This window comes from Symphalangus syndactylus, chromosome 14, assembly GCF_028878055.3.
Source record: "Symphalangus syndactylus isolate Jambi chromosome 14, NHGRI_mSymSyn1-v2.1_pri, whole genome shotgun sequence".
Lineage (NCBI taxonomy): Eukaryota > Metazoa > Chordata > Mammalia > Primates > Hylobatidae > Symphalangus > Symphalangus syndactylus.
The window spans coordinates 16,223,302-16,241,536 of record NC_072436.2 but is presented as its reverse complement, the minus strand read 5'-3'; the positions used below and the strand labels follow the sequence as shown (position 1 = coordinate 16,241,536).

Sequence of the window (18,235 nt, the reverse complement as noted above, 5' to 3'; positions counted from 1 at the left end):
GTGTCTGGGGGAAGAAGAGTGTTCAACTGGGCCAGGCTAGAGGGAGAGGCCTGGTGTGTTCACCCCGCAGGAGGCCCATGCAGAGAGGCAGTGAGAGCCCAGCTGGTTCTGCCTCTGTTCTCACCTGTAGTATGTTCTGGAGGTTAGTGGCAGGACTGGATTACCTGGCTGGTGGGCTGGACAGATGCATCTGTTGGCATCTGGACTTGATCCCATCGCACCATGTCAGGGCCTCCATTTGTCCACCTGTTACCTGGATGGACGGACTTCATAATGTGCACAAGCATCTTTCGGGAGCTAACTGTTTCATCTCTGAAGCACACGTTTTTCGCCTCACTGACTGATTTCTCAAGAGGCAGCCTGCAGGGTGCCTGGCATGCAGTAGGGCCCCAAGATGCTGACCAGCTGTGAGAGGAGAGCGACCACCTGTTCTTGCTGTAGCTTCCGGGGTCTCCTCACTGCAGTGTTGAGGGCTGTGGCCTCTGTTGACCTTGGACTCTGCTTAACTCAAGCATCTGTAATGAGAAGTGGTACTGCTGATCGCTGGCTGGCGAGGTGACCTTTGTCCTGCTGCTCAAGGCGTCTCCCTGTTTTTTTGTTGACAAGACAATCCTCAATGGGAGTTGCCAGCATCCAGGCTGGTAATTCAGAATTACCCTCCTGTGCCAGGACAGGGCCACACTCTGGTTAGGTTCACTTAATTCACCATCTGCTTTTTTTTTTTTTTTTTTAAGACAAAGTATCATTCTGTTGCCCAGGCTGGGATGCATGGCGCGATCTCAGCTCACCGCAACCCCTGCCTCCTGGGTTCAAGCAGTTCTTCTGCCTCAACCTCCTGAGTAGCTGGGGTTACAGGCGCACACCACCACGCCTGGCTAATTTTTTTGTATTTATAGTAGAGACGGAGTTTCACCATGTGGGCCAGGCTGGTCTTGAATGCCTGACCTCAAGTGATCCATCAGCCTCAGCCTCCCAAAGTGCTGGGATTACAGGCGTGAACCACCACACCCGGCCACCATCTGCTTTTGGCTGCTGAACTTGAGGGACATAATTTTGTTTTTGTAGGACTAACATTAACTGATACCCAAACATGGACTGAGGAAAGCCCTATCTCACAGCAGACCAGGATTGTTGAGCTGCAGGGAAGAGTTGAGGTTGTTTTGTTGATAGAATGTCCTTTGTATAAACACAACCCAGACAACCTGGTGATCTGCCTGTCACCAGGTTTTGGTTTGTTTTCAATCTGACACCCAGGGCTCAGGGTCTTTCAAATTCTCATTCCCCTTTTAGTAGTGCTTCTCAGGTTTAACCTGTGGTGAAGAACCAGGCTTGTAATTTTCAACCTGTTGCACACCAAAACTTGTGTATATTAAGGTCAAAATGCTGCAGCGATGCCAGATTGCCACCACAGTTAACTTAGCGCCTCCGTGCTGCCTTGTGGACTGATGGCAGCTTGAGGACCTGACTTTGAGCAGCACGGCTGGTAGAGTGTGGGGGTGCCCCCGGTGGGCGAGGTGGGACAGGGCTGCAGGCCAGGGGGTCTGAGCACTGCTCAGCGACCTTGATGCAGGTGGTGCCCGTGGAATGCACAGACCTTGGTGTTCTGCTGCTTGATGCTTCTGCCCAGTAGGTGACGAGGTCCCTGCTGCAGGCCCCAGAGAGTTGCCATCCTCACATCTGTGTACAGGGCCTGCATCCAGCTGCTCCCCTGTAGAGACTCGGGGCGACCTTGGTGTCGGTTCCACAGGAGGGCTGGCTCTGTGTGCTTGCACATCTGTGTGCTTGCACAGCGAGAGGTCCCGGCCCCATGGTAGGGTGTGATTTGTGTTGTGTGCCAGAGTGGCTGGTGATGACCTTTGCCCCACGACAGTCAGTGTTGTAGGTGTGACTGACACACATTAGCTTTATCAGCTCCAGGGAAGTGGAGTGAGAGGTGCTAGTCAGCAGACTGTGTGGCCCCAAGCCATCGGCCCCAGGCCATGGGGTCACTGGGCTGCCAGCTGGCGAGGGTGGCGGTGCTGTCCGAGGCTGCACTGCGCCTGCTTTGGGGTGCAGGGAGCTGCTGACATAACTGGTGGGATGAGTCACCCTCCCTCCCGGCTGGCGAGTTGAGTTCAGAGTCCAGGTCCTTAAAAGAACTCAGAGTTCGTTTTTCATTTGCACAGTACATTTTTCGATGAAGTCATTTCTCTTGTAATTGAATAGACTGTCCCAACTGTAGGCAGCAAGAACAAAATTTGTTACCTCGAGTACTCTGAAGAGTGTCTGTTGATAGTAAGTGACGTTCTTAAATCTAGAATGGTCACTGGCAGTGACCCGATGGTGGCGATTCCTGTGGAACGCAGCAGTGGCAAGGGGTTTGGGGCCCAGGCTGGAAGGGGCACATCTCATGCCACCATTGGGGCAGACGAGGGGGTTCCTGGGTGTTCAGTGGACGTGTGTGGATCTCAGCAGACTGCTCTAGTGCTCACTTGACCTGACTCTGCTTTTCATCAGGGAATCTTAAAGAGCGGTATGAGAAACTGTTAACCCATTCATCTCCACAACTCTCAGGAAACAAACGTCAGACCTCACCACTGATCTCCATTGACAAGAGAAACTGAGTTACTAAGAACTAGCCAGGTTGCTTTGCCCAGCACCACAGTCTCTCAGAGAAGAAAGTCTCCCAGGGCTCTGTCTGGGCTGCTGAAGCTAGTGTGAATTCTTTTGCACATAGCCACGCTGTTGGGAAGGATTCCAGTGTCTTTTTTTTTTTTTTTTTTTTTTTTGAGACGGAGTCTCGCTCTCACCCAGGCTGGAGTGAAGTGGCACGATCTCGGCTCACTGCAAGCTCCGCCTCCCGGGTTCACGCCATTCTCCTGCCTCAGCCTCCCAAGTAGCTGGAACTACAGGCGTCCGCCACCATGCCCAGCTAATTTTTTGTATTTTTAGTAGAGATGGAGTTTAACTGTGTTAGCCAGGATGGTCTCGATCTCCTGACCTTGTGATCCGCCTGCCTCAGCCTCCCAAAGTGCTGGGATTACAGGCGTGAGCCACCGTGCCCAGCCAATTCCAGTGTCTTATACTCTGAAGGGACCTGTGAGGGAAGAGGAGAGAGCTGGGTATGTGCTATGTGCAGCTTCTTTTTCTCTCCTCTTCGGTTAAAGCTCCTTGGATGCCTCATGCAGTGGATTTGGGGAAGGCTTTGGGCCAGATTCAAACTCAGGAGCATTTGTGGGTGAACCTGAGAGGGATGGTGGTTGTCACATTTGTCATTTATTGGAGTAAAGCAGAGATGGAACATTTCTAGATAAAAAGTGTAATTTTGCCTCCAAACTCATAGTCCAATTGTCATGGTATTAGATGTGTCACTGGTTTTAGCCATAGACTGATGAAAGATGTGTGACCGGTGCGTGTTGGTAGGTGGTACGTTTAGGGCTTTGAAAACAGGCGATTCTTCTGGCTTTGTGTCCCCAGGAAGGGAGAAGGGCCTCCCTTCGCCTGGTGGAGGGTGTTTGCCTGCAATAGGTTGGCTGGAGATGACTCCCGCTGCCTGCGATGCCAGGCCTGGGTGGACTGGGGCTGTGGCTATTGGGTAAAAACCTAGCCCTTCCTCAGGGGGAAACTCAAACACCCCCTCAGAGGCCTATCAGGCAGCATGGAGAAAAGGGAGTGGCACCCTGGAGCTCCACCACGGGCTGTCTGGGGCGGGCAAGTGCAGGGGCCCTGGGCAGGGCTGATGGGAGGATGCAGACCAGAAGGGCCACTGTGGAGAGGGAGCTGCAGCACCTGGAGACTGGTAGGCGGGTGATGGAAGCCACATCAACTTTCTGTGCAGTTCAAATTCGTCCCGTTGTGAAAATGGGAATAAGGATAACTTCCCTCAGAGATGTGTCTGCCGATGAGCCCGCCTTACTATGCTAGGAAGGAGAGCGCATCCCTCACTTGGTCTTTCGTGGAAAACTCACATAGTGCTTGTCGTTTCTCCAGCATGTTGGGTTATTTGGTGGACACCAGGTAATTCCTGTTGTGGTTTTCTTTCTTTGCCAAGGTACGGACATTGCTGCAGGAGAAGAGGTTGCCATCAAGCTTGAATGTGTCAAAACCAAACACCCTCAGCTCCACATTGAGAGCAAAATCTACAAGATGATGCAGGGAGGAGGTAGGTCCTTTACCAGTCGCAGAGGAACACCAGGGTTCTGTCTGATAAGGGAGAACAGCACCTCAGCATCGCTGGTTAAAATAAACCCAAAACTGGTTCTGGGCAGAAGGGAGGGAAGCGTTCCCCACACCCTGACGAGGCGGCCACAGCCTCCTTCAGACAGCCTCCTTCAGACAGTCTCGGGTCCAGAGACCCTCCCTCAACACAAAGAACATCTTACGGGCCGGGCGCGGTGGCTCACGCCTGGAATCCCCGCACTCTGGGAGGCCAAGACAGGTGGATCATTTGAGTTCAGCAGTTTGAGACTAGCCTGGCCAACGTAGTGAAACCCCGTCTCTACTAAAAATACAAAAATTAGCCGAGTGTGGTGGCAGGTGCCTGTAATCCCAGCTATTTGGGAGGCTGAGGCAGGAGAATCGCCTGAGCTTGGGAGGCGGAGGTTGCAGTGAGCTGAGATCGCGCCACTGCACTCCAGCCTGGGCGACAGAGTGAGACCCTGTCCCAAAAAAAAAAAAAAAAAACAAACCACCTTGTCTATTTGTTTAAATTTTGCTTCATATTGGGTCATGGTGTCTGAAATCAAGAGTTTGTGTGAATAGGCTGGGTGCGGTGGCTCACACCTGCAATCCCAGCACTGTGGGAGGCCGAGGCAGGCGGATCACGAAGTCAGGAGATCAAGACCGGCTGGGCACGGTGGCTCACGCCTGCAGTCCCAGCACTGTGGGAGGCTGGGGCGGGCGGATCACGAGGTCAGGAGCTCGAGACCATCCTGGCTAACACGGTGAAACCCAATCTCTACTAAAAATACAAAAACAATTAGCCGGTCGTGGTGGCGGGCGCCTGTAGTCCCAGCTACTCGGGAGGCTGAGGCAGGAGAATGGCGGGAACCCGGGAGGCAGAGCCCACTGCAGTCTGGCCTGTACAAAAGAGCGAGACTCCGTCTCAAAAAAAGGAGCTTGTGTGAATTTTAATGCATGCTCCCCATGGTGTCATGTGCCCCTCAGTGGTCGCTGGAGTTGTTGCTAGTGGCACGTGTGTTGCGCAGTGGGGCCTTACTGATGTGTGATCCCTGGGTGAGGCCTCTGCTCCTTCGCATGCTTTGCTTATAGCTTGGGGGACGTCCCTTCACACTGTCTGGGCTCGTTTTCTCCTGAGGAAAACAAGGGTTTTGAACTTGGCGACCATCATGACCTCTTGCAGTTCAGTTACTGTCCCAGTTCTGCAAGCCCTCGGCCCAGGGCCTTAGGTACCTGGTGTTCCACGGTGGGCCAGGTATGGAGCAGAGTGCTCCCGTCCTGACTTCAGAGTCCAGCTCTTGCGAGTTCCCTGGACTTTTAGACGGTTTGGCTGATGGAGCAGGAGGGCATTCTATGCGGGGGTTTCAGGGCCATGAAGCGCGCGTCTCAGCAGCGGAGCTTCGTCTGGCAGGAGCCCTCTTTGGGAACAGGGCTTTTTTTCTGAAGAGTGGCTGTGCCACATCTGTGGAGCCCTCCCAGTCAGAAGCCTCCACGGCACATTTGTAGGTGGATGGTTGGGTGAGTCCCCTTGGGCAACTGGCCAAAGGAAAACCTGTTAAGGGCCTCTGTTAGCCCTTTTGTCACGGGAAAGGGAGGACTGTTGATTTGATTCTTTGACATCTTTTCTCAGCGCAAGCAGCATAATCTGTGTACTACAAGAAACCGACATTTCTAGGTTTTTGTGACACAAAATATCTTTGGCAGCACCTGTGGTCCTGGGGAACCCGTTACAGAGAGGGGCATCCAGTGTGTCCCATCACGGGCCTCACATGACCAGAGGAGGCCACAGGAATGAAAAATCCCATCACCAACCCAGGGAAAGCTCAGCAGAGACTCCGCCCTGGGAGCCTGTCTGGCGGCCCTTGGTGGTGGACTGGCTTCTCAAGGGCCTGGAGCCTGCATTGCCTTGAAGGTGTGACGAGCCAATGGAGCAGGGCCTTGGCCTGCGGGAGCCTATTGCTGGGGTCGAGTAAAACCTGCAAGCTTAAAAACACCTTAAGTTTTTACGAGAGATGTCTCCAGGAGAACTTGAAAGTCAGGGGTACACAAGGGCAAAGGGGAGAAAGCCAGTCCTTAGAAGCCCGGCATGGTCACTGGGGAAGCCAGCCCTGAACTAAAAAGTAGCTACGTGGTTCCCAAACAGGACTTCTGCACCCGGCACTAGTGCCATTTGTAGTGGTGCGTTCTCTGCATGGTAGATGTTGGCAGCACCCCTGCCCCCAGTTGTGATACTCAAAACTTTCTTCAGACAGTGCTGAAGGCGCCTGGCAGGGAAATTTGCTTCCCCTGTGGCCGCTGGCTTAAGAGAGTAAAGAAGCCTGCACCTTACTGTTCCTGCCCATGCACCTTCTCTAGGATCCTGGAAACCAAATAGGATTTCAGAAATGGATTTTCTCCCATTTGGGCTTTGAGCGCATTGCTATGTCCTGACCATTCCAAAATGTAGGTGAGGTCTTCTGTGTTAAATGCACACACACCTGGTGGATACTGTCAAGGTTTTTTTTTTGGAGACAGAGCCTCACTCCGTTGCCCAGGCTGGAGTGCAATGGCGCAATCTTGGCCCACTGCAACCTCCGCCTCCTGAGTTCAGGCCATTCTCCTGCCTCAGCCTCTGGAGTAGCTGGGATTACAGGCGTGAGCCACCTCGCCTGGCTCATTTTTGTATTTTTAGTAGAGACAGGGCTTCACCACATTGGCCAGGCTGGTTTTGAACTCCTGATCTCAGGCGATCTGCCCACCTTGGCCTCCCAAAGTGCTGGGATTATAGGCGTGAGCCACCGCACCCGTCCATATGCTGTAAAGACCTAAAGATCTGCATTTTAGAAAACAAATGAAGTCCGGGAAGGCAAAAGACCTAATAAACCGGGGAGTTGACAAATAATGGGAAGAAATTGTTTCATCCAGAAGCCACCAGATCTTGCTGCTGCCATTCTTGTGCAGTGTCTGCTATGGGTGATGCAGATTGTCCCTTTGTGCAGATTGTCCTGTTAATGGGTGGTACAGATTGTCCCCTTGTGCTGTGTCTGCTGTGGGTGGTCCAGATTATCCTGCTATCTCTGAAAAAAGGGGAAGCAAGCACCACTCATTGCAGTTTTCCTTCCTTTCACGTGAGTGTCAAGTGGTGGTGCTAGGTTCTGATCTTTACGTTTGCTTGATGGAGGCTGCCTTCCAGGAGAAAGCTCCACGGCGAGTCCATTCTGTTCTCTGCAGCTTGGGAAGAATGAGCCTTAAAAACACACCGGTCACTGCCCATAGCAGCCCTGGGCAGTGGGTACTGAGCTCTTCAGCCTTATGTTGCAAATGAGGAAACTGGGTTTAGAAGGCTTTGTAACTTCACAGAGGACAGACTTGAACTTGGGCATTCTAGCCCCCCAGGCTACTGCTGAAGCAGCTGTCTGCTCCCAGAGAAGGAAATGGCCACCCTACGTGGCCTTCAGCTGTCAGGAATGTGCCCCAGATGCTCCCACCTGTCCCAAATCTGGTTGGGACAATAGATTCAATACCTGAAATAGTAGAAACTAAAAGTAGCTATGTTGGTGGAAGACTTGGATAGACACCTAGTTTTTATCAAAACCGACTGGATCAGTGGGCAAAACCCGGGGACAGTTGTAACTGCTCTTTCCAATCCTAACATCCCCCAAAAGCAGCTTTACCTCACTCCCTCTTTAGGGAACCCCTCAGCAAAGGACATTTACTTAGTTCACAGCTGCTTTTGGTCAAGGCTGAGATGGTAGGCATGGTTTGGGGGAGGGAAGAGGGGAGTGCGTGTGTAGAACCCGGGCCAGTGGGTGAAGGTTCTGTGGCTGAGGGTGGGCGACTGTCTGCCATCATCTTTTTATTGTGAAATACTGTACAACACCAAAGAATGTATGTAACACGTATGGTATCGAGGACTTTAAAATCAACACCCAGGACCCTGCCTTGCCCACCTGAGAGGGAACACTCCCTGTGGAGCCCGTTCGCCCGCCCAGCCCCATGTCTGTGCCAGGCCCTCGCTCACGTGTTTGTAAGTTTTTGTTTCTTTGTCATCCTACAAGAAACTTTTTTCAAAATCCAAATAATGAAATTATCTAGAAACATTTTAGTTATATAAATCATTTTAGGGTTGAATTGCTAAAAACTTCATGAAAATTTCTATTTGCATTAATGCTCAGTCCCCACATTTATATTGAAACTTTTCACAGATCAGAGTGGAGCATGTCTTCATGTATCTGGCCTTGTCCCCCCCGTTTTTTATCCCTACGCATATGTTTAGCTACCTTTGGGCACCATGAGGGAAAAGTGCTGAGACGACAAATAGCAGCATGAGTGGCCGCTTCCCACCGTGACAGCACCTGGGCAGGGCAGCAGGGTGGCCGTGGATGACTGGCACACTTGGGCGCAGGCAGCCGTGGGTCTCTTTTCAAACCCATTGACTTCACTTGTTCCTGCAAAAACACCAGTAGCAGTAAGTCCATTGAGCACAAGTGCATCGAGAGGCAAGAGCGTGTGCTTTTACTATATTTTATCCATTCTCTAATGCCATGGATGACGGGGCACATTGTTACAGCTAACAAAAGGGGTGATTCTGCTGAGACATTTGGGGGGTAGGGAGGAGGAAAAAGAAACAGGCCAGGTGCAGTGGCCTACACCTGTAGTCTCAGCTACTCTGGAGGCTGAGGCAGGAGGATGGCTTGAGTTCGGGAGGTTAAGGCCGCAGTGAGCTGTGATGGTGCCACTGCCTTCCAGCCTGGGTGATAGCAGGACCCCTGTTAAAGAAACATGGTGTCACTAAATAGTAAATACATCATCAGTCACATCAGTCGGTACACCATCAGTCACATCAGTCAGTACACCATCAATCACATCAGTCAGTACACTGTCAGTACACCATCAATCACATCAGTCAGTACACTGTCAGTACACCATCAGTCACATCAGTCAGTACACCATCAGTACACCATCAGTCACATCAGTCAGTACACCGTCAGTACACCATCAGTCACATCAGTCAGTACACCATCAGTCAGTACACCATCAGTCACATCAGTCGGTACACCATCAGTCACATCAGTCGGTACACCATCAGTCACGTCAGTCGGTACACCATCACGTCACTCGGTACACCATCAGTCACGTCACTCAGCACACCATCAGTCAGTACACCATCAGTCAGTACACCATCAGTCACATCAGTCAGTACACCATCAGTTCAGATGGATCATGAGTCCATGCCACATAGTCTTTTGAATACATGAAAGTTTTAGTGTTATGTGATGCAGTCTGTATTCTGTACCTTTCTTTGACCCAGAGTATTCCTGAGATTCTTCCCCATCGATTGCAGCTCTAGGTAATTGATTTTCATTGTTGGATCATCCACGTAGCTGTATAAAGTAGCTTCCTCTTACTCATTCTGTGTTGAGCCCTGGGGAGCTTCTAGCATTTCCTCTTAGGGACAGTGCTTTTGTGCACATCTTGTCCATGTGTCTGGGGCACACGTGCCAGCACCTATGTCTGAAAGTGCAGTGGCTGTCGCTTGGCACGTGCAAATGTCCAGTTCTGCGAGGTAACGCAGACGTCCGCATATTGATACGTATCGATTTTTCCAAGGTGGTTATGCAGATTTCCATTCCCCCCTGCAGTGCAGCCAAGTTTTGTGTAACGCACATCATCCTCAGCCTCACAACACTGTTTTCAGCAGGGCAGAGGGTGAAAAAGGCAGAAATAAAACTGCTGTTACTGGCATATGATGTGATGTAATTTCCTACATAGGGATCTCAGAACAGATTAGAGAGTTTAGCAAATTTAAGATCAAAATATAAAATCAATTCATTTTGTTAAACTAACAGTTTAATTGGTTACAAAATGTAATTTAAAAAATACTGCTTACAGTAGCAAAAAGGTATCTAGGGTTAAATTTTAAGACAGATAAGATCTGTATGCAGAAAATATATAAACTTTATTGAAGGACATTTAAGTAAGATTTGCCTAATTTTCCTCTATGTTCAGAGAAAGGAAGATGCCAGGTGTCAGTCAGGTCTCCCAAAGTTGCTCTTAACATTCAGTGACGTTCCCATTGACATCCAGCCACTTCTCTTTCCTGACAAGGTGACTAGAATTCACTGAGAAGGGTGCAAGGCCAGGATTAATTAAAACACTTGTGAAGAAGAGGGCCATTTGCCCTGCAAACACCAGCACTTACTATAAAGCTGTCGCGATGAAACTTTGTGTAGTTCTGGCCACGAGAAGGGCTTAGAAGGAGGACAGCCTAGAACAGTGAGCACACCGGGCCTCAGGGGTTTCGAAGTATTTATCGCTCTCTGTTAAGAGGAGTCCTGAGTGCTTGGAGAAGCAGCTGATTCCAGGGCTGGGGCAGGAAGAAGGAAGGTGAATCTGGAACACATGGCAGAAAGAAAAGAACGACAGGCATTTGTTGTGAGAGTACGGGAAAAAACTTGAAAGGTTATCTGTTGCCTAAATTTGGGACAGTGAAAACTTCAAAATGAGTATTAAGAAGAAGGAACTGTGACTCATTGGAGTGGAGAAAGGGAATTTGGGAATCCATAATGCTGCATCTAGGGAGAGAAAAGAATTCACAAATCCGTAATAAGTTTGAGTATCTGAAACACCCAAAATCGGAAGTTTTGTGAGTGCTAACATGATGCTCGAAGGAGATGCTAATGGGGGCAGTTCGGATTTTCAGATTAAGGATGCTCAACGGTGACGTAGAATGCAACTACTCCAAAATCTCAAAGTAGATATGTATTTGCATATATATATATCTCTCTCATACATATTTTCAGGTTTATATATTCATTTGTTTTTTATATAAATATATACATATATATAAAAGACCGAGAAACAAATACACATATATTTATATATGCCTCATGCCTTTAACCTTTTTTTTTTTTTTTTTTTTTTTTTTTTTTTTTTGAGACAGTCTCATTCTGTCACCCAGGCTAGAGTGCAGTGGTGCAATCATGGCTCACTGCAGTCTTGACTTCCTGGGCCTAAGCTATCCTCCCACCTTAGCCTCCCGAGTAGCTGGGACTGTAGGCACACAGCACCATGCCTAGCTAATTTTTAAAATTTTTTTGTAGAGGGGGGTCTCACTATGTTTCTTTCTGGTCTCAAATTTGGACTTAAGTGATCCTCCCACTTCCACCTCCAACGTGCTGGGATTATAGGCCTGAGCCTGGCCAGTTAAAAAACTTTTCGACGTGTGGAATACAGTCAAAATCTGTAGTAACCTTTCATGGCTTTCTCTGCTGATTTGAACATCCGGGTCCACTCAGTTGACCTCTTACTCCAGGTTTGTTTTCCACTTGGGATGCCGGATATTGAGAATGTCACGCATGCGTGCTCTTCCACGTTCTGCAGGCTCCTCCTCAGCTCTCTTCTGGGATGAGGTTGGGTTCCGTGGATCTGTTCAGTCTGGCGTTTGTGCTTATGCTCCCAGCAGTGCAGGGGACAGCCCAGGGCGCCCTCTCACGCTCCTTCCCGCCCTCAGGCGTGGCTGTCATTGGCTGGCATGGCTGTCAGTCATTGGCTGGGCCCAGCATTGTGGAAACCACCCTGTGATGTGTGAGGCTGTGTGTTTTGTTTTTTCCCTTAGTTACTTAAGGTGTGAGGGCGAATCCGGCCCCTATTACTATTTTTGTTAGAAGTAGGAGTAACTTTTACACTTTAAAAAAAAAACAATAGCATCTCTTTTTGATGCTGAGGGCAGAAATTATTTTTTAATATAAGATACTGAAAGCACTCATAAAGCAAAAGATTGAGGCATTCATATTCATGAGAAGTCTTTTCATCAAGAAACTCCAGAAGAAAATAAAAAACGTGCCATTAACTGAGAGATACTTGCCTCACAAAAAACCTGCAATGGTTTAGTATCTAGAAGTTATAAAGAACTATAAATAGGAAAAAGATACCATGACAGAAAAACTTAGCCAAAAAAAAAATGCATGCCTTCAGAGGAGAGGAGATACATGTGGCCAGTAAAATGAGCTGGGCACAGTGGCACCCACCTGTAGTCCCACCTACTCAGGAGGCTGAGGCAGGAGAATTACTTGAACCCAGGAGGCGGAGGTTGCCGTGAGCCGAGATGGCGCCACTGCACTCCAGCCTGGGTGGCAGCGAGACCTCGCCTCAAAACAATAAAATAATGAAACTATTTTTTAAATGAAGTGAATTTCCCTAATGGTACCAAAACTTGCTTTAAGACTAAACTAAAAATCTGTCTTGCCATGGAACGACATAAAAGGTTTATCCAGGCCGTTCACAAGCCGTATGTGTGTACAGCCATGTGTATAGTTAAGGATCCAGTGCCGTGAAAACATACCGAAAAAACACGTTCTTGTGGTTATGAGAAAAAAAAAATAGGACCAAAGGACGTGTTTTGGGGGTGGCATTTTGAGAAACCCGCCTGTTGCTGCAGCGTTTGAATTTGACTCTGGCATGAGGCTGCGGTGCGCGTTCCTGCGCGCGTTTTTACCAGCATGTGTTTTCCGTCTCTCCGAGCATCTTCTTGTGGTCGTTAACTTTTCATACGTAACGTCTTAGGTGAAGTGTCCAGGTCTTTCACCCATTTTTTCTAAAGTGGATTTTTTTTGTTTGTTTTTTTTAAGACAGGGTCTTGCTCTGTGGCCCAGGCTGGAGTGCAGTGGTGCCATCACGGCTCACTGCAGCCTCCATTTCCTGGGCTCAAGTGATCCTCCTGCCTCAGCCTCCCAAGTAGCTGGGACCACAGAAGTATGCCACCACACCCACCTCATTTCCAGAATTTTTTTGCAGAGACAAGAGTCTTCCTATGTTATCCAGGCTGGTCTCAAACTTCTGAGCTCAAGCAATCCTCCCGTTTCAGCCTCCCAAAGTGCTAGGATTACAGGCATGAGCTACTGCACCCGGCCCGTGTGCCTTTATAGTGTTGATTATGCCTTCAGCACTGATACTATGCAGCCATCTTTAAATTCTTCCTGTTGAATCTATTGTGTCTTTATTTTCACTTCCCTGATTTGTATATTTCAAGCCTGGGTTACTGTGTAAATCCCCAAAAAGTTTTCATCGCTTTTGCTTTTCTCTTATCCAGTCAAATACTTCTACCAACATCAGAGTAATTGAACATATTTTCTTCTCTGACCTAACCCACGATAGCTGCTTTCTCTCCTCCTCCCCTCTCCAGTGTGACATCTCTGGCGGGCTCTGCTGGTCCTTTCTGCCTGAGCTCTTTCTTTCCCGCATCGTGGCTGCTTCCTGCGTCTCCTGCCCCCCTGCCGTAGAAGGTGGGAGTCAGGAAGGTGGGGCTTCGATCCCCTCATCGTCCCCCTTACAGCTCCTGCCTGCTTGGCCCTCATCCAATGTCTGCCTCAGGCCATTTGCTAACAGATGGGGCCTAATCTCGAGGATGGGTCCCTGAGGAGCGGCGTTGCCGGGATCTTCTGCCTCCGCCACCCCTCTCCCGTTCAGGGTTGTCACCATGACCCCTTGGTGTGCACAGTGCAGACTTAGTGTGGAGCTGAGGCAGGGCCTGGACTGAAACACTGTGTCTGATTTCCTCACCTAGTGGGCATCCCCACCATCAGATGGTGCGGGGCAGAGGGGGACTACAACGTCATGGTGATGGAGCTGCTGGGGCCAAGCCTGGAGGACCTCTTCAACTTCTGCTCCAGGAAATTCAGCCTCAAAACCGTCCTGCTGCTTGCTGACCAAATGGTAAGGACTGTTTCCTGACAGTTGGCACACACTTGCCGTCTGATAGAATCAGCCACTCGCTTGTGCTGTTCTCGCCATTATTATGGCCGTTAATTCACAGAGGAAATGGAAATGTGCTGAGCCTCAGCCTTGAGGCCCCGGTGGCTCAGCTCACTGGCTTCTCGAGGCTCCGGCGGCTCAGCTCACTGGCTTCTCGAGGCTCCGGCGGCTCAGTTCACTGGCTTCTCGAGGCTCCGGTGGCTCAGTTCACTGGCTTCTCGAGGCTCTGGTGGCTCAGCTCACTGGCTTCTCGAGGCTCCGGCGGCTCAGCTCACTGGCTTCTCGAGGCTCTGGTGGCTCAGTTCACTGGCTTCTCGAGGCTCTGGTGGCTCAGCTCACTGGCTTAGAGGCCACCGTCTCGGTACCAGCATAGCACATTTCCATTCGGTGGGCCCCTCAGTCTCTCAGGAACACACGTGATTCCTAAGCACCTCCGTGCAGTTCCTCTGCTAATCCTGGTGTGTGGTCTGTGCAGAGAACAGTGCTGGGAGAGACCAATGTCTAGTGGTGGGTTGTCCCCTCTCTGTCGCCTCATCTATCTGTTTTGTGGGAGCTGAAGGCAAAGCGCCTAGGCCTGTGGAGGGTGGAGGGTTGCTGCAGGCACCTGGGGGAAGAATTTGGTCAGTTCGGCATCCCCCTCGCTAATTGTTAAACTACTCTGCTGTGGCTGAGGGGCAGGAACAACGCAGCCACCGGCGTGGTGTCCCACAGCTGAGCGGTCCCTCCCCAAGACTGCCCTGGGGTGCCATCTCGCGCCCTTACTCTGCTCGCAGATCAGTCGCATCGAATACATTCATTCAAAGAACTTCATCCACCGGGATGTGAAGCCAGACAACTTCCTCATGGGCCTAGGGAAGAAGGGCAACCTGGTGTACATCATCGACTTCGGGCTGGCCAAGAAGTACCGGGACGCACGCACCCACCAGCACATCCCCTATCGTGAGAACAAGAACCTCACAGGGACGGCGCGGTACGCCTCCATCAACACGCACCTTGGAATTGGTGAGCCCCTGGGCGTGAGGTCACTGACCGGGGGTGCCTTTGGGTGTGTCCATGCCTCAGCCCAGGGAGAGGCCAGCCTCTCGGGGAGCTGGGGGTGCGAGCGTGTCATCAGACCTTTGCAGCAGACAGGCTGGCTCGTGACTGCCAGGTGTATGGGGGCAGGTGGATGCTGGGACATTTCTGAGTCACCTGTGATGTGTTTGGGAATTTCCTTAGTATGCATGAGGGGCAGCTCTGGGTGAGAGTGATCTGGGCATGTGTGTCTGAGGTTTGTCTCCACTGGAAGTGCCAGCTGGAGTGATCCCGGCATGTGTGTCTGAGGCTTGTCTCCACTGGAAGGGCCAGCGGTGTCTTTTGCTTTGATGTGAGCACGCAAGTGCCGTTCTTCACGCCTTTCCCTTTTCTTTTCAGAACAGTCCCGAAGAGATGACTTGGAGTCTCTGGGCTACGTGCTAATGTACTTCAACCTGGGCTCTCTCCCCTGGCAGGGGCTGAAGGCCGCCACCAAGAGACAGAAATATGAAAGGATTAGCGAGAAGAAAATGTCCACCCCCATCGAAGTGTTGTGTAAAGGCTACCCTTGTAAGTGTCCGGAGGCCTCTTCTTAGTGGAGCTGCTCACGGGGGTTGCACGTGCGTTGGGCCCACCTTGGGTGTGCTGAGACGGCTCAGCCTGGGTTTTGTCAGAAGAGTTGCTCACCTTCCAAAGGGGTGGTGGCAGGAAAGAGGGGTGCTTTTGTATATGGAGGTAACAGCCTGCCCTCCTGTTCATCTTGACTTACTTGCCAAGTGCCCATCAGCGTGGGGAGTACTTGGAGGCCCTGGAGAGATGGCAGGCGAGGCAGGCCCGAGCCTCGGGGCCCCAAGTGGCTGGAAAGGGATGGACAGGCAGTGGTGGGGCCTCTCTCTGCACTGGCTGCCCTCTCTGGCCCCTTCCAGGAGCTCGGGAGATTTCCTTTGCATTTGTAGGATTGCCCCAGGATACACACCTCAGATGAAACTAAATTGTGCTTTATGACTTCAATTCTTTTTCTTTTCTAAGACAGAGTCTCGCTCTGTCACCCAGGCTGGAGTGCAGTGGCGCGATCTCGGCTCACTGCAAACTCCGCCACCCAGGTTCATACCATTCTCCTGTCTCAGCCTCCCCAGTAGCTGGAACTATAGGCGCCAGCCACCATGCCCGGCTAATTTTTTTTTATTTTTAGTGGAGATGGGGTTTCACTGTGTTAGCCAGGATGGTCTTGATCTTCTGACCTCGTGATCCGCCCTCCTCAGCCTCCCAAAGTGCTGGGATTACAGGCGTGAGCCACAGCGCCCGGCCATGACTTGAATGCTTTTGAATGTTTTCTTAAGGCTTCGAGTCTTAAAAATCTGACAGGTGTTTTGCATCTGTCCTTCTCCCCTTGAGTGTGCAGCAGCGGGAGGTAGACAGCAATGTTGGCAGAGACACCTTGAGTCGCAGTTGGGTTTCGTGATTTAGCTTTGAGTTTCTTGTTTTGTAGCTGAATTTGCCACATACCTGAATTTCTGCCGTTCCTTGCGTTTTGACGACAAGCCTGACTACTCGTACCTGAGGCAGCTTTTCCGGAATCTGTTCCATCGCCAGGGCTTCTCCTATGACTACGTGTTCGACTGGAACATGCTCAAATTTGTAAGTCGCACTGCCAGCACGTTCGCTTAATGTGGTGTGCGGGGATGACTTGTCAGTGAGAGGCCGGCGGCCGTCTTGTTGAGGGGCTGTACCATATAGGGAGTGTCTGGTTGTAAAGGGCGAGTGTGTAGTGGGCAGGACCTGGACTGAGTGGGTGTCTACCTGCCAGAAAGAGGTGCCAAGAAGTAAGAACCCATTAGGGAACGCAGAGGGGTCTGTGGAATTCCCAGGTGTGGACAGCAGGAGGCCCCCCTCCCTCCCTGTAACCAAGCGGAGCTAGGGCCCAGAGCATGCCCTGGGGGCAGAGGCTGGGGGCTGGGGGTGCGCATTCCCATTCACTGTGCCAGATGGTCGTGGTGCCCACGAGATGAGTGGGGTTGGGGCCTGGTGAGGTGCTACCCGTCCGGCCTGACTGACCCTGTCGTGAGCTGGTTTTCCCTGTGGCTTTCTTGATGCAGTTTGAGCATGCCGTGGAGCCTCTAAAACAGGCAGCCCAGCCCTGGGTCTATGTCTGAGCTGAATTACTATTCAGACACCGCTGTCAGAATTGAAGCTCCTGTGGAACTCTTGTGTTCTTTCATTAAAAACTTACTGTTTAGTTGTCAGTTTTAAATAGAATTTGGAGCCTTTCCAGGTGGCAGTCTGATGGAGAGCAGAACTGCCTCTTGGGAGGGAACAAAAATGGCCTTGTCCAATAGTCGTGCAGGGGCCAGGGAGGGGCGGGGTCTCCAGGTGCTGGGAGGGGTGCACTGTTCATCTTGACTTACTTGCCAAGTGCCCATCAGCATGGGGAGTACTTGGAGGCCCTGGAGAGATGGCAGGCGAGGCAGGCCCGAGCCATGGGGCCCCAGTTGCCGGGAGAGGTGCGCTCAGCAGGGCAGATCAGTCCCTCTGCCGGGGCTGTGCTGCCTTGGGAGGCATCAGAGCGACTCTCCTGCGGAGTTGGAGTCACCTGGCTCTCAGAGCAGGCTAGGCCAGCATTTTCCATAAATGACAGCATGAGGAGTCTGGGCGGTGCTGGCCACACGGTGCTGCAGCCACAGGCGTGTCGGGCTGTGTGTTGCCTGGTGAACGTGGCTGTGTCCAGTGAGCTGTACTTGCAGGAAGAAGTGGCACCTGGGTTTGGCCCCGGGGCTGTAGTTTGCAGGCTCCTGCTGCACAGCATTGGCAGTTAGAATCTGCTCTTTCATAGGCTGCTGTCTCGGCTTAAAATCTGACCTCCCCACCCCCGTGCATCTGGATAGTGCAGCACAGACCCGGCTGCCGACCGCGCCACCACACCTGCACAGGCTGTTGGAGGCCGCAGGGTCTGGACCCTGAGTGGACTCCTCGTCTGACCAAACACTCTCATCCCCACCCCGCTTTCCTCCCCAGCTGTCACCATTTGGGGCCTGTCTTTGGCCTCCGATGGTTCCTGTCCCTCTCCCTGCACGTGTCAGTGAGCATGTTCACAGAGGAGCAGGGGGCCAGCTGCTGCCCGTTTTGAAGTTTAAGGAAGTTCTGAGCCCACAGGGAAATGCCGTGGCGAGTGGGGTTTTTTCGATTGTTGGGGGAGCTGAGAGGCCTGGCTCCGACCCCGTGTGGGGATGACGCTGGCATCCCACGGGCAGAAACGTGCAGCGTGTGGGGGGCTTCGCAGGCGGTCTCGTCCCAGGGCCCTTTGGTAGGTATTTTCTCATGTGGCCAGGGCAGC

The 18,235-nt window shown here is 51.4% G+C and overlaps 1 protein-coding gene across 10 annotated transcripts in view; it reads left to right on the top strand.

Moving 5' to 3' along the window:
- The window catches only part of CSNK1D (casein kinase 1 delta), a 32,544-nt gene that overhangs the window by 3,898 nt on the left and 10,411 nt on the right, over positions 1 to 18,235 (top strand). For all 10 annotated transcript variants that reach the window (XM_063617433.1, XM_063617436.1, XM_055240463.2 and 7 more), the window contains exons 2-6: positions 4,031 to 4,141; positions 13,703 to 13,851; positions 14,664 to 14,892; positions 15,304 to 15,474; positions 16,394 to 16,542. In XM_063617433.1, coding sequence (XP_063473503.1) covers positions 4,031 to 4,141; positions 13,703 to 13,851; positions 14,664 to 14,892; positions 15,304 to 15,474; positions 16,394 to 16,542 — 809 coding nt within the window. The remainder of the gene's footprint in view (positions 1 to 4,030; positions 4,142 to 13,702; positions 13,852 to 14,663; positions 14,893 to 15,303; positions 15,475 to 16,393; positions 16,543 to 18,235) is intronic.